The 14,377-nt window shown below is 42.5% G+C and overlaps 1 protein-coding gene across 1 annotated transcript in view; it reads right to left on the minus strand.

The window, feature by feature from the left end:
* Positions 1–14,377, minus strand: part of SCRN1 (secernin 1) — a 61,018-nt gene that overhangs the window by 4,372 nt on the left and 42,269 nt on the right. Inside the window, exons 6-7 of the mRNA XM_074266683.1 lie at positions 11,522–11,687; positions 1,101–1,281 (exon numbers count right to left, since the gene is read on the minus strand). Of these exons, the coding sequence (XP_074122784.1) occupies positions 1,101–1,281; positions 11,522–11,687 (347 nt within the window). The remainder of the gene's footprint in view (positions 1–1,100; positions 1,282–11,521; positions 11,688–14,377) is intronic.

Raw genomic sequence — 14,377 nt, forward strand, 5'->3', positions numbered from 1 at the left:
TAAGCAGAGCAGAAGAGTTGACTGATTTATCCAGAGTCACATAGCTGCTCATTAAGGGAGGTGATCCCCTTCCCCTTCCTGTGGATACAAATATACCAAAGGATCCCAGATTGAAAGCTCAAAGGGAGCTTGGATGTCACCTAGTCTGACCTCGTCTTGCAGATGAGGAAATCAGGGCTGAGACGTGAAAAGTGGGTTGCTGAAAGTCATACTCAGAGATGTGGAAGGGCCGGTCACAGCTTCTGACTACAAATCCCATGCTCTTTGCACCATGGTAGCGCACACCCTCTTACCCCAGATCTCTGGGGATAGAAAACTCGCTCAGTCCTTAACAAGTAAGTTGTATATTTGCTAAAGTTCAGGGGACATCCTTAATGAGGTCCATTTTCCAAATTGGATGGCATGCCAACAGCTAAACAGGCTCCCTCTACCCCCTGATTTTTTCAGTAAGAAGGTTGACCCCCCAGACTCCAATCCCACCCATTCTGGCCTTAGCTTTGACATGAATCGCTATCATTAACAACAGGCAGGGATGGCTAACCAAGCTGTGGGGGCAAGTTTACTAGGGAATATTCAAGTCTGAATTGATGCATTGAAACTCTTAATGAAGAAGAACTAAGATGGTGAAGGGTGTGGGTGGGAGTAGAACAGGTGTGTGTATTTTGCTTTATTTAAAGAGCATAAGGTTGTAATTCTTATAATTAAACTATTCCTGGCAAGGATGTGTTTTCACCTTAATGCATATAAATAACTTGTCTTGGCGAAAAGGTAAAGATGTGATTTCTAAAAAGAATTCTATCCTCATTGAAGATGCAACTTTTGGGAAAATAAATCCACAAAGGAAAGAAGGATTTTATAGTGAAATGGAATCTTAGGACAACATTTTACCAGGAGCTTTTGCTTGTTTCAAAAGGCTTTGTGGGAAAACTTAATAATAACCAAGAAAGAAGCAAGTCTAGGAAGGTTCTCTTGGAATATGCATCACCGGGAGCAGATCTTAGAGATCAGGGTCATATTCCCATGCTTGACCCCCTCCCCAGCAGACTAGGGACACGTGGGCCAAGTTTCTCTGCACCCTCCCCTCCTCTCTCATGTCTCACCTGGTCACTTTCAATGATAGCCCTCGCCCACTCGTGGGCTTTATAGAGCTCATGCCGGCGGTCGGGTTTCTCCAGAAAGCGGGGCTCCTTTTTGGCAGGGTCATCTTCCCCAAAGCTGGGAGACTGGACTTTAGGGACGAGCTTGACATCATCCACAAAGATGAAAGGCTTGAATATGGACCTAGAAGGAGAGGAGAGGAGAGGCTCTTTCAAACAAACACAAAATGTAGTACAAAATTGGCTTTCCTTAAATGACAGCTTGCTGATAGCCACTGGTGACCTTTATACAACAATTGCATCCCAACCAGGGAGCTGGAGATGAAACAGCAACTGTTCCAGGCACAGGAAAAGTAGATGTCTCCTGAACACAAAGGAGGAAGAAACTCGGGGCCATCTAGCTCAGTTCAGTACCCCATCGTACCCCCATCGTACAGATAAAAAAAACTGTTAACTAGAGAGGTTATTAATAATAAAGATAATAATAAATAATTTAAAACAGCTGGGTTTCATAGTAGCACAGAGCTTTAAGACTAGCAGAGGATTTAGAAATCACCTACTCCAACCACCTAAGGCCAGAAAGATAGCTAGGGAGCAATACAGGGCACAGAGCTCTGGCCTTGGAATTCAGGAAGTCCTGAGTTCAAATTCACCCTCTAACACTTGCTAGCTGTGTGACCCTGGGCATGTCACTTAACTTTTGTTTGCCTCAGTTTCCTCTTCTGCAAAATCAGGATAATAACAGCACCTCCTTCTCAGGCTTGTTGTGAGGATCAGATGAGGTGATATTTGTAAAGCACTTGGCATAGTGCCTGGCAGATAGTAGGTGCTATATAAATTCTAGCTATTATTAAGAATGGGATTGGCAACTAGGTGGTGCAATAGATAGAATGCTGGCCTCTGAGTCAGGAAAACCTGAGTGCAAATCTAGTCTTAGACTTTTACTACTTGTGTGATCTTGGGCATGTCATTAATAAGGGGATTATAGTCAATGGTCTCTGAGTTCCCTTCCATGATCCTTCTCTGATCCCATGGTTCAAGTCACGTCAACAAAGCATTTATCAAGCACCTACTATGTGCTAGTCACTGTACTAACTACTGGGAATTTTAAAAAAGTAAATTTCTGTTTTCAAGAAGCTCACAGCTTCGTGTGGGAGACAATATGCAAATAATTATTTATAACTGTCTCTACACTAGATAGACAGCTGAATACATAAATAAGCAAAAATATACAATGCACAAATAAATGAACCATTTCAGGGGGAAGGCACTAATAATTAGGAAGGCTGGAAAAGGTTTCATAGAAAGTGGAGATTTAGATGAGGCTTGAATGGAGTCAGGAGACAGAGGTAAGGAGGGACACCTTAGGGGACAGCCAGGAAAAGTGTCTAAAGATAGGACAAGGAATATTGTATTTGAGGTAAAAGGAAACTACTGTCCTTAGACTGCAGAGCCTGCGGCAGAGGAGAAGGTAGAAAATGGTTAGAATTCACCTTTTCTCCTTCCCTCTTCCCCTTCTCCAACCTATCGAAGATAGGACCCTAATAGCCAACCTAGGAAGGAAAAGCATATTTCCAGCCTTTTTGTTTGTTTGTTTTTGTTTTGTTTTTTGCTGAAGCAATTGGGGTTAAGTGACTTGCCCAGAATCACACAACTAGGAAGTGTTAAGTGTCTGAAGCCACATTTGAACTCAGGTCCTCCTGACTTCAGGGCTGGTGTTCCATCCACTGCACCACTGAGCTGTCCCCATTTCTAGCCTTTGAAAGGCTCATAAGAATAACTTTTTTTCCCTTTTTGGTTGTTCCTTTGTTCTCTTCCATTACTGTAGATGGTGAATGGCACAACTCTATGTATCGAGCTGGAGAAACTGATTCTCCAAATAGGAATGGAAGTGGATGAGCTCCAACAAGAACTGCTTTCCCCTATCCCTCAAAGGATGCTGGGAGCCCATGAATCGCTGAAAGGCGGGGGCAGGCTGAGATACATGCAAGGGCCAGAGGCAGACAACTGGGAGCTCACTCCTGCTGGGCCTGCACTGGGCCCATACCCCTGGTACCACTGCTGTAGAACAAGTGTCATCTATCAGTGAGAAGCAGCCAGAAGTCAGAGAGATGCACAGAGACAGAGAGAAAAGGAAGAATGGAAAGGGGGCAAGAACAGGGAGGAAACAAAGAAGAGACAGAGACAGAGACAGAGAGACAGAGAGAAAGAGAGAAAGAGATAGAGACAGGCACAGAAACAGAGAGAGACAGAGAGAGAGACAGAGAGAGAGAGACAGAGAGAGACAGAGAGAGACAGAGACAGAGAGAGAGAGAGAGAGAGAGACAGATGCACAGAGACAGAGAGAAAAGGAGGAAAGGTAAGGGGGCAAGAAGAGGGAGGAAACAAAGAAGAGAGAGACAGAGACAGAGAGAAAGAGATAGAGACAGACACAGAAACACAGAGAGAGAGAGAGAGTAAATCAATACAAATGTCATATCAATGAACATGAACACTAACAGTATGATGGCTGTCCCAGAAACCCTGGACTGCAGGACAGCAGTGGGCTACACGAGCACAGGAAACCCTGAAGTTCCACTTTTCCGGCCTTCTGCCTTGGGCAAACTCCATGAAGGGGATCGCCTCCCTCATCCCCTCCATGTTATATAGAGTCTGTTCTACAGAAAGCCTGCAAGCCATTGGTGAATAATAGCATACTGTGCTCTGAGCTGATAAAAAGGAGCAATCTACATACAAGGAAAGATGGATTTATTAAATAGCTCCCATAAAGCACTTAGCAGATCTCTCATTTTATCCTCACAATAAGCTTGAGAGGTAGGTGCCATTATTAGCACCCATTTTACAGTTGAGAAAACTGAGGCAGGCTGTGCTTAAGTAACCTGCCCAAGCTGCCATAGCTGGTAAGTGTCTGAGGCTGTATTTGAACTCGGGTGTTCCCGGCTCCAGACTCAGAGCTCCCCAAGCATGTTTTCTTGGCTGTAAAGATTAGATAATCTCCCTGTGCTTCAGTTTCCCCATCTGTCAAATGGTCCTGAGGTAGATTTAAGAGGCGTGGAGCACTCAGCACAGATATCCTAGGGGTACCGGGGTGCTGGTTGCCCGCCTGGCACAAATGCTCAGCTGGTTAGGGAAGACACCTGGGAAGCATTCACAACCATTTCAAAGGCTCTTCATGGCTGATTACTAAAACGAAAGCATGAAAAGTACTATTTGGCTGGGGATTCCAGCCCTAGGACCCTGGGCTCCCAGAGAGTTTGAGGACGTCCAGACAATTATGGCGCCAGCCAGCCCGATGTCACCTCCGAAGTTTCTGGAGCTGGTTCCGGACTTGCTTTCTTTCATCTTCCAGTCACCCTCGCAGCCTGATCCAAGAGGATTCTGGCATTCGATGCCAGACAAATCAATCATCCCCAGCCCTGAGACCTGTGGAGAAGAGCCTCCACTTTCCAAGAACTCTGGGCGACTTTCTCTGGGCGACTGAAGAGGGACACTCCCTGATTGTTTCTATCACACTTTAAGGTCTCTGAAGAGCTTATTTGTATATAGTTACATCTAGTCTGTGCAGCAAACACGAACGATGATTGGGACAAGGATTTTATGTCCGCTGTGCACTCAAGAAGCTGAGGTTCAGATTGAGTGAAACAGGCTTAAGGACAGCAGAAGTTTATATATTTAAAAGTGGAAAGAGCCTTAAAAAATTTCATTTTACAGATGAGAAAACTGAGCCACAGAGAGGAGAGAAATACACAGCTGGTAAGCAATCAAGCCAGAATTTTCTTCCATACATTTTGCCTGAAACTAAGTCCCTTTTATGTGCTAATGTACCATTCCCCCACCTCACCTAACCCCCTCAGAAAGAAGATAGAGTCCAGCTTTGGGTTCGGAAGACAAATAGTCCAGTCTGGTTGAAGCTTTGAACACAAAGAGGAGAGCAGTGGGAAAAGGCTCAAAGCAATCTGAGAGCAAAGGGCCTTGAAAGCCGGACTCAGATGTCTATGCTTAGCACTAGATTTGTCCAGGGTCTACATTTTGTGATGGATCAACAAACATATCACTGAGGTCCACATTGGATGCAGGGGGAATCGGGCTGGATTGGTTTGGCTACAACATTCCTGGGAGTTTTTATCTTGGGATCTCTTTCAGGAGGTAATAGGTGGATTCTTTCAATTTCTATTTTATCCTCTGGTTCTAGAATATCAGAACAGTTTTCCTTCTTGAAAGATGATGTCCATGCTCTTTTATTTGATCATGACTTTCAGGAAAACCAATAATTTTTAAATTATCTCCCTTGGATCTATTTTCCAAATTCATTGTTTTTCCAATGAGATATTTTATATTTTCCCCTTTTTTTGGTTTTGTTTTATTTTATTTTGATTTCTCATAAAGTCATTAGCTTCCATTTACTCAATTCTATTTTTTATTTTTTTATTTATTTTTTATTCAATTCTATTTTTAAGGAATTATTTTCCTCAGTGAGCTATGTACCTCCTTTCCCAATTGGCCAATTTTGCTTTTTCCTTTGCTATTTCCTTTTGCATCCACTCTCAATTCTTTTCCTAATTTTTCTTCTGTCTCTCTTACTTTATTTTCAAAATCCCTTTTGAACTCTTTCATGGTCTAAGCCTAATTCTTATTTTTCTTGGAGGCTTTCAATGTAGAGGCTTTGACTTTGTTATTATTTTGGAGGTGTGTGTTTTCCTTGTCACATAATAACTTCCAACAGTCAGAATCTTTTTCTGTTGTCTGCTCATTTTCCTAGCCTATTACTTGGCTTTTAACTCTTTGCTAAAATAGAGTTCGATTTCAGAGAGTGGAGGATGTATTCTGCCAAGCTTCAGAGGTTTTGTGCTACTGTTTTCAGAGATCCTTCTAGGGACCTGACCACTGACCACAAGTACTCTTGTCTGCCCTGGGGTTGTTCAGACTGGCTCCATCCCACTGTGCTAAAGCTGACCAGGGGGTTGGGCCAGGGACTGGCATACTACCAGGCTCCCACCCTGTTGCCACAGACCATCTCCGATGACCTTCCAAGTCCTCCCTGGTATCCATGGACCAGGATGTTCACAAGGCAGCTGAATTGGTGTGAATTCTCCTGCCTCAGTGACCTTAAGCAGGTGACCCAATCTTTGAAAGCCCATTTGCTCACTTCTAAAATGAAGGAGTTGGATCACATGAGGTCAAGGCTTCCTTCCAGCTCTAAGTATAATTCAGTGTAAAAGTGTCAACTATTTTTTTTTTAATCACTGATCTTTATCATGTTGAAAAGACAGTGTGATAAATGTCAAGGAAATGATGAATCAAGAACTGGAACCTGCCCTATGGACTCTCCTGAAAGGCTCTTTCCCCTCTGCATCACTGCCTAATAGGAGAATATTAAAGATAGAGGTGTTATTAGTGCAAGCCATTTCCTCCACTAATGCAAGCCAGCACCTTCTCTCTAACTTAGAGTTTTAAAGATCTACCCAGAGCGCCGAGGGGTGGGGTGCTCTCTGTCCACCTTGTTCTCTGTATATCCTAAAGCTTCCTTCTGCAAGCTGCCACTCATGCTCCTGGTGCTGCCCCCTGGGGGTAAATCCCTCAAATCCCTTCACAGCACTGAAGACAGGAGGCTTGTCCATGCCCCCCTCCCCAAGTCTTCTCCATAAATATATCCAGTTCCTTCAACTGATTCTCAGACAGTAAATTCAGAGCTTGTCTAACTGCCTTCCAAAGGTAGCTTTCCAGATAATAATAATAATAATAATAGCATTTACACAGCCCTTTAAGGCTTGCAAAGCACTTTTTATCATGTAATACTGGTAACTCTGAGGAAAAAAAAAGTCTTTGATTTTGAATCAGAATTGGGTTAACTTTCGCCTCTGCCATGATATAACTTCGGACAAGTTATCTGATCTCCTAGGCCTCAGATTCCTCATCTGTCAAATGAGACAGTTGGACTTGACGGTTTCTAAGGTCCTTTGCAGTTCTCAACTCCTAGGCTCTCCCGTGCTCATGGGTCTGTTGAGTGTGAATATTCCTGATTTAAGATTTCAGAACCAGTTTGGCAAGCCACAAGCCTCAGCCTGCCCAGCATCCCCAGTCAGGGTCAACCTAGTCTGGTCAAGTCCTTGGGAAGGAAAGGGAACAAAGGAAAAGGACAAAGGATAAAGAGATGGGCACGTGACCATTGCTTACTGTTGGGCCAAAGTAGGTCAGAATTGCTCACATGACTTCCTGCTCCTCTCCCCATCTAATCAGTACAGTAGACTCAATGTTCCACTGTCCACAGGATTCCCCTTTGTGGGGACCTCAGAATACTGAGGGTGTCCGATTTTTTTCCATTCTAATTCTTTCCTTTTATAAAGATGTTACCTTATATTTGTTTCCTATTGGAAATTCTTCCTTCTGGAATTAAAGACAGGATGCTGGGCCAATTAAAGTGATAATACGTGTTGTCCATATTATCCAATTTATTATTTTTGCTATTATTGCAAAAACCACAACTATATGTGTGTGTTGTTATCTGATGGCTTACCAAGCTTCAAGTACAACTATTGATACTTTCATCCCAAATTATTAAATGTTATCATTCTCCCCATTCATTCCTGCTCCCTTCCTCTGCTTCCCCCAAATAAATGAAGGTAACATGTTCAACAACAAAAAAAGCTTTTATAAGAAATGAATGGAATAAATAAGCAAATAAAAAAAGACATTGAAGACCAGTCATCTGGAACAGGAAAAGACAGAAGTAATAATGTCATGATGTCATTTGGGGGTCCCCGCGATCTAACTGGGGAGGGTTAATTAAGACAGCACACTCTTTACCAAGTGTTTTCCAAGTACACTGATCTGGCCCTGTGCCCAGAAAGTAGAAGCAGAATGGAGTTACAAGCACACTCAGGGAGTCAGCATAGAATAGTGGGTAGAGGCTGGTCCTGGGAATCAGGAACTGGGGTTGAAGGCCTACTCTGACCCAGAGTTGCTGCACAACCCTGGACAAATCCCTCAGAAGCACAGATGGCCCCCCAGAGAAAGTGTAACTTGCACTATTGGAAAGAGTTTCCTGACCTTCACCAATGCAGACTGATGGAACTAGAGTCATATGCTGATGAAATCACAGGTTGTGCTAAAAAAAAAAAAAAAAAGTCTGTTTCTAATATGTGCAAAGATCTTCAGTGTAAATTCACTTTCTTCAAAGTTTCCAAAGAGTTTATTCACAACAATCCAATGAAGGAAGCAAGGCTCAGTTAGCTTAAATGCTCTGTCCACAGTAAATAGCATGCCAAGCTGGAACTCTGTCTCTAGGGCTATTTCCACCACACCACCCTACCTTTCATCACAGAGTCATAGAATATTAGTGCCGGGAGAGACTTCCAAGGTCCTCTAGTCTAGTCTGGCTCAGTTTTACAATGGAGGTCTTCCACTCCATCAACCAGCCCAACATCACACACATAGCGGATCCCTCGCTGCCTAGTTCAGCAATATTTCTGCAATGATGCCTTGGGTTTCCCCATGACAAAATGGGAAATGTTAACATATGCAATTACTAAAAAATATTGGACCCCAAATCTGTGATCTTTCCTCTGTCATTATGGGTAATGTAGCTCATTCATCAAGGGAGCGCTTAATCATTCAGAGAACCTTATTTTAAAATTACTTGAAAATCTAAAGCACTTTTTCACCTCAAAAAATTATAGATGAGGTATTTCCAGTCCATTTCTATAATTTTATTAAGCCATCCACTTTCCTCAAGACAAATGATTCCTTTCTACTTGGCTGCTAAGAAATGAAAAAGCCTGCATTCTAACCCCTGGCTCATCTACAATCCTTGAATGATAAGGTTAGATTTTTTTTTTAAACTGGAAGGAATCTAAGATTTTTGTCTAATCTCACCCTTGCATTTTGCACATGAAGAAGTTGGTCCCGAGAGACGAAATCACTTTCTTAAGGTCACAGAGCACAGAACCCTAACTAGAAATGTTTGTGGTACAACCATGTCCAGGGAAAGCAGCAAGAAATTCACTCTCAAGGAAACTTTTAAAGCCTGAAAAGGAACAAGAGCTGACCTGGAGGCAACTGTTGGAAAGAGGAAGTAGGCCACTGGCAGCTTCCCATTTTAATTAATTCTTTTTGCTAACTAAGTGCCAATACGGATTTTCCTACTCTTCAGAAGGACTGCAAGTACTTTCAGAGCCCTTGAAATCTGGCATCCCTCGTTACAACTGTGTCTGTTCACCAGACAAAGGCTTTTTCCAATGGGTTTTGCTTCTTCCCAGTTCTCTGGTTTCAAATGCACACCAATAATGGTCTACTTTGAGATAAAGGAGTCTCTTGTATTTAAAAAAAGGAGGTCACCAAAATACCTTTGTCATTCAAAGAAGACTTTGTGAACCTGTGTGTCTAGCTGGAACAAAAGGGAAACAAAAATTAAGGAAGTAGGATGTTCCAACAAGAACCCCACATTTGGAGACAGCTGGATCTCGATTTGTATTTTGATTCATAGAATCTGAAATTGGAAGGGACCTCAGCAATCCCTCAGTCATAGGATCACAGATGCAAAGTTAGAGGGGACATCAGTGGCCACCTATCCCAAATTCTACTTTACAGAAGGGGAAATTGAGGCCCAGAAGCAATTTGCCTAAGGTAATGTAATGAATAAATAACAGAACTGGAATTTGAACTCAAGTCCTCAGAAAATTCTACACTCAGAATTCAATCCACTTCCCCAAAGTGCTTCCGACAATCTCCTTTTGCATTCAAGAAGCCGAAGTCCAGGATTTGAATCCAATCCAATGTTATTCCCACTGTACCATCTCTGTTCATAGACTACAAGTCCTGGATTAAATTTCAAGCAGTCACAGAATGACAGAATCCCAGAATTCAAGATCTGGAAGGGACCTCTGCAGCTATCTAGTCCAACTCATACCCAAATGGAATTTCCCATGATCACAAAGCTAAGAGAAGTCAGGGAGACTTTTCAGACTCGATACTTGAGGTAGACAAACCAATTAGCAAGCATTTATTAATTACTAACTATGTATCAGGACTGCCCTAGGCACTGAGACAGCTTAAAAAAATTCATCCCTGCCCTCAGGGGCTTATATTTTCTAACAGAAGTTAGCCGTTAAGTTTCTGGGGTCACCTTCCTCTGTCATCACCAGCTTAGTTGAAGTTTGATTTCTGTCCATGTATCCCCAGAGTAAACATTTAATGTATGTTGAATCAAACTGAATTCGTTTGAAAGAAGGATTGTTCTATACTCATCAATAAGAAAATGAGTGCACTATTGAGAAGGATGAATTTGCTTGATTAAAATAAAAAAGGAGAGAAAGCACAGAATGAAGAGTGTTTGGGAACGATCATGGAGGCAGTCTTGGTGCAGAATGGATCCTCCCTCTTTCAGACACAACTCCCTCACCTGTATCATGAAGGAGCTGTCCAAGGTCCTTTCCAGTCCTAAGATGCTCTAAGGTCAACCCCATGAATCATACTTCTTGGAAAAGCCAGAGAGGTGGAGTCAGGAGATCCCCAAAATCCAATCCTGCCTCCATCACCCACCAGCCCTGTGATCATGGGCAAGCCCCTTCAACTCTCTAGGTCCCTTCCTTCATCTAAAAAATAACACGATAGATTTGTTGCTTTAAGTAGAATTCATGACTGGCAGAGCTAGGCTGGAGCCCAGGTTTCCCAAATTCCTAGTCCAGTTCTCTCTTCCTTATACTGCTGCCCAACCTTATGCCTTTCCCCAAGATCTTTGAAGAGCAGTATGGTGAATTTGGAGCCAGAGAAAGCTGAAATCAAATCCTGCATCAGACATTTATTAGTTGTGTGAGCCTGGGCAAGTCATTTAACTTCTCTGTGCCTCAGTTTCCTCACTGGTAAAATGCAACTAATAGATGCAAGCTGTAGTGCAAGCAGTATTAATAGAAGGCACACTATCAAGCAATCTAGGGTCAGTTTGACACTTGCTAGGTGACCCTACATAAATCATTTACCTTCTCTGTAATTTAGCCTTTTCAAATGTATTAATATTTCCCTCTCCAGCTCAAAATCTACAATCCTATGACCACATTGTAGCTTTTCTGAGAGGAAGGCACTTTGTTAGGTCGTTATTACTCTAAAAGGAAGATTCACTAGGAGAAGGTCCAAGTTTACTGCTCTGCACTACCTGGGTTGGTGTGGCCGGTCATGTGACCTCATTAAAGAGAGAAGGTAAGAAACCCTGATTCCAGCCCTGTCACTGCCATTAAATTGCTGGATGATCTTGACAAGTCACCTAACTCATCTGGTCCTCATTTTTCTCAGCTATAAAATGAGAGATTTAGGCAGGAGAACTACAGGCCACAGGCATTTAATCAGCGGAAGAATCAGACTTTTTTCAGCAACAAAAGAAAATCTTTGAAGGCGTCACCACCAACTTGTACCTCGTGACTGTCCAGGCTCACCTGGAGGGGTCCGGGGTCCCGGTGAAGTAGTGGATGCATGGTGAACTCCCTTCCTGGGGCAGGACAGACACGATGCTGGCAGTAGTGAGGAAAGAGTCAGAGTCTACGCAGATCCCACTGGCTTTATCTCGCAAAATATTCATCATGGTTTGCACAGTGATGCTCTCTGTGAAGAGAGAAAGAAGAGAAAAGGAAGGAAAGAATAAAGGAAAAAAGGGAGAAAGGGAGGGAAAAAAGGGAGGCAGGCAAAGAGGGAGGGAGGGAGGAAGGAAGAGTAAGACATAGATGAATACATCTCTGGGGGAAGACACGCCAACTATTGCTTGTTTATACTATACCCACAAAAACATTCACAGTCAGATCAATATCTGACAAGTGACTTGTATAAACACAGGAACCTTAACTGTGTGGCAGAAAGGCTGGCTGGCTGCTGTCTAATCAGACAATCAACAAGCACCAATTAAGAGCTGGATACTGGGAGTACTAAGACAAAAAAGAAATGGTCCTTGCCCTCAGGGAGTTTATGTTCTATAAGAGGAGACAGTCTATGCCAAGGACTGTTCACCTGGGTCTAGGAACATAATTTTTTCAATATTTTAATAGCTGTATTTCAGTATAATTGGTTGCCTTTATATTCCTATGTATTTGATTTTAAACATCTAAAAATGTGAATCTGAGATGGGACCCATAAACTTTACTTGACTGCCAAAGAGAGAGTCCACGACACCACAAAAGGCTAAGAAAGCCCAACATATGTACAAGTATATAAAGAAATAAATAAAATGCGTTTTTCCAAAGGGAAGAGGTGCCAGTAATCAGGAGAAATAAGGAAAGAGATCTTGCAGGAGGTAGCAATGGGGGGAGCTTTGAAAAAAACAAGAACTGGGAGGTGAAAGTAAGGAAGAAATCATTTCAGGAATGAGGGCGCAGCCTGCGTGAGAGAAAAGAGGAGGGAGGGTCAGAAAGGACCTTTGACTGGACCACAGAAAGTGGAAATAAGAGTAATCAATATAGATAGATCAGTAATAAACAATAACTTAAAAGTAAAAAGTAGTAAGCCTGGAGAGGTGAGTTGGAGCTGGGTCACGAAGGCTTTTACATGTCAAACAGATGAGTTTATATGTGGGCCTTGGAAGTAATAGGGAGCCACTTGTTGATCAGGGGATTGGCATAGTCAGAGATCCAAGGGACAGCATGGCCAAGTTCAAAGAGCTCTTTATCAAGTTGGCCAAAGGGGATGAATATCCAGCCATAGCATCTCTCGATGACTGCTACCAAATAGGAGAAGGATCGTAATCCATGTTCATAAAGAGAGGTCTGACTTTTGTGTGTCCTGGTTCCCTTTGATAGTCTGGTGAAACTCACGGACCTCTTCTCAGAGTACTGTATTTAAATAATTGAAGGAAATGCTAAATTTCAATTAGAAGATAGTGAAAATAAAATATGACTAATGTGGAAATATGTTTAATTTGATTATATAAGTACAATTTATATTAGAATGCTTACTGTCTTAGGGAGGGGGAAGGGAGAGAGGAGGGAGAAAAATTGAAATTCAAAATCTTATAAAAATGTTGAAAATTATATGTAATTGGAAAATAAAATACTATTATTGGGGGGGAATCATAGTGAAAATAAAGATGTCAAGTTTTTCCCATTCAAATTCATGGACTCCCTAAAATCTATCCATGGATATGTGGGCCTGAGGTTAGAAATCCCTCACCGACAGCAATAAAACTATGGATCCTGTAGCAAGGGAGCACCAACTCGGGAAACCCAAGAAATCTTAATAAAAAGATTATGACATTTCTTTGTGGCTTCAAAGTCCTTTTCTTGTCATGCTTTATTACCAAACTCATTTAACACCCAGAAGAACTGAGGCTTGAGGAAGCAGAGTCCTGAATCTGAGGTGGGAAGGTCTCCTAAAACCAAGGTCAGCCTTCTTTCTGTGTAGCCTCTCAGTATGTCAGCTGTGGAGTTCCAAGACTTTTAACACAAAAAACAGTCAATGAGACCTGACAGGAGCGGAGAGTTGGAGCTGGAAAGGGCTTCCTTCAGAGGCACCTTGTTTCACAAATGAAATGAAGCGCGACTTGGCCATCGTCATACAGGTATAATGAATAACAAAGATGGGATCTGAACCAGGTCCTCTGACTCCGGGGTCAGGGATTGTCCACCTTAATTTTCTCGTTTTTATTAAAATTCACAGTGGAGTGAAGGCCTTCCAGTCAGGTAATCTGAGTTCAAATTGGAGTTCTCTCAAGTCCCCTAACCATTCCAAACCTCAGTCCCTTCAGTTGTAAAATTAGGGAGAAGAGGGCTAAATTAGATGATCTCCAATGTCATTTTGAACTTGATAACCTCAAATAAATAGGCTAGACAACATGACTAGATTAACAGTTTAGAGCAGGGGTTTTCAAACTATGGCCCTCGGGCCAGATGCTGCTCGCTGAGGACATTTATGCAGCCCACCGGGTTATGGCAAATGGGCTGAGGGGCGGAGACAGAGTGGGAGCTTTTGTTTTTACTCTAGTCCAGCCCTCCCTCAGTCTGAGGGACAGTGAACTGGCCCCTATTTAAAAAGTTTGAGGACCACTGGATTAGAGGATAATAGACAGTGGAAGAGTTCGACAACAGAAATGTAAACAGAAGCCCAATTCATAGTTTCCCCTATCTCAACATCAGCCGGGATTTCCATACTTAATGTCCATTCTGTCCGCTCCCTTTTATTCATTTTAACAGTCATTTAAGCAACAAGCATTTATTGAGTAGTTACTAGTACAGCCAGGCACTGTGCTAATTCCTGGGTACACAAAAGAAGGCAAAAACTCTGTTCCCATCCTCAAAGTGCTCACTGCA

This window comes from Sminthopsis crassicaudata, chromosome 5 (assembly GCF_048593235.1).
Source record: "Sminthopsis crassicaudata isolate SCR6 chromosome 5, ASM4859323v1, whole genome shotgun sequence".
Lineage (NCBI taxonomy): Eukaryota > Metazoa > Chordata > Mammalia > Dasyuromorphia > Dasyuridae > Sminthopsis > Sminthopsis crassicaudata.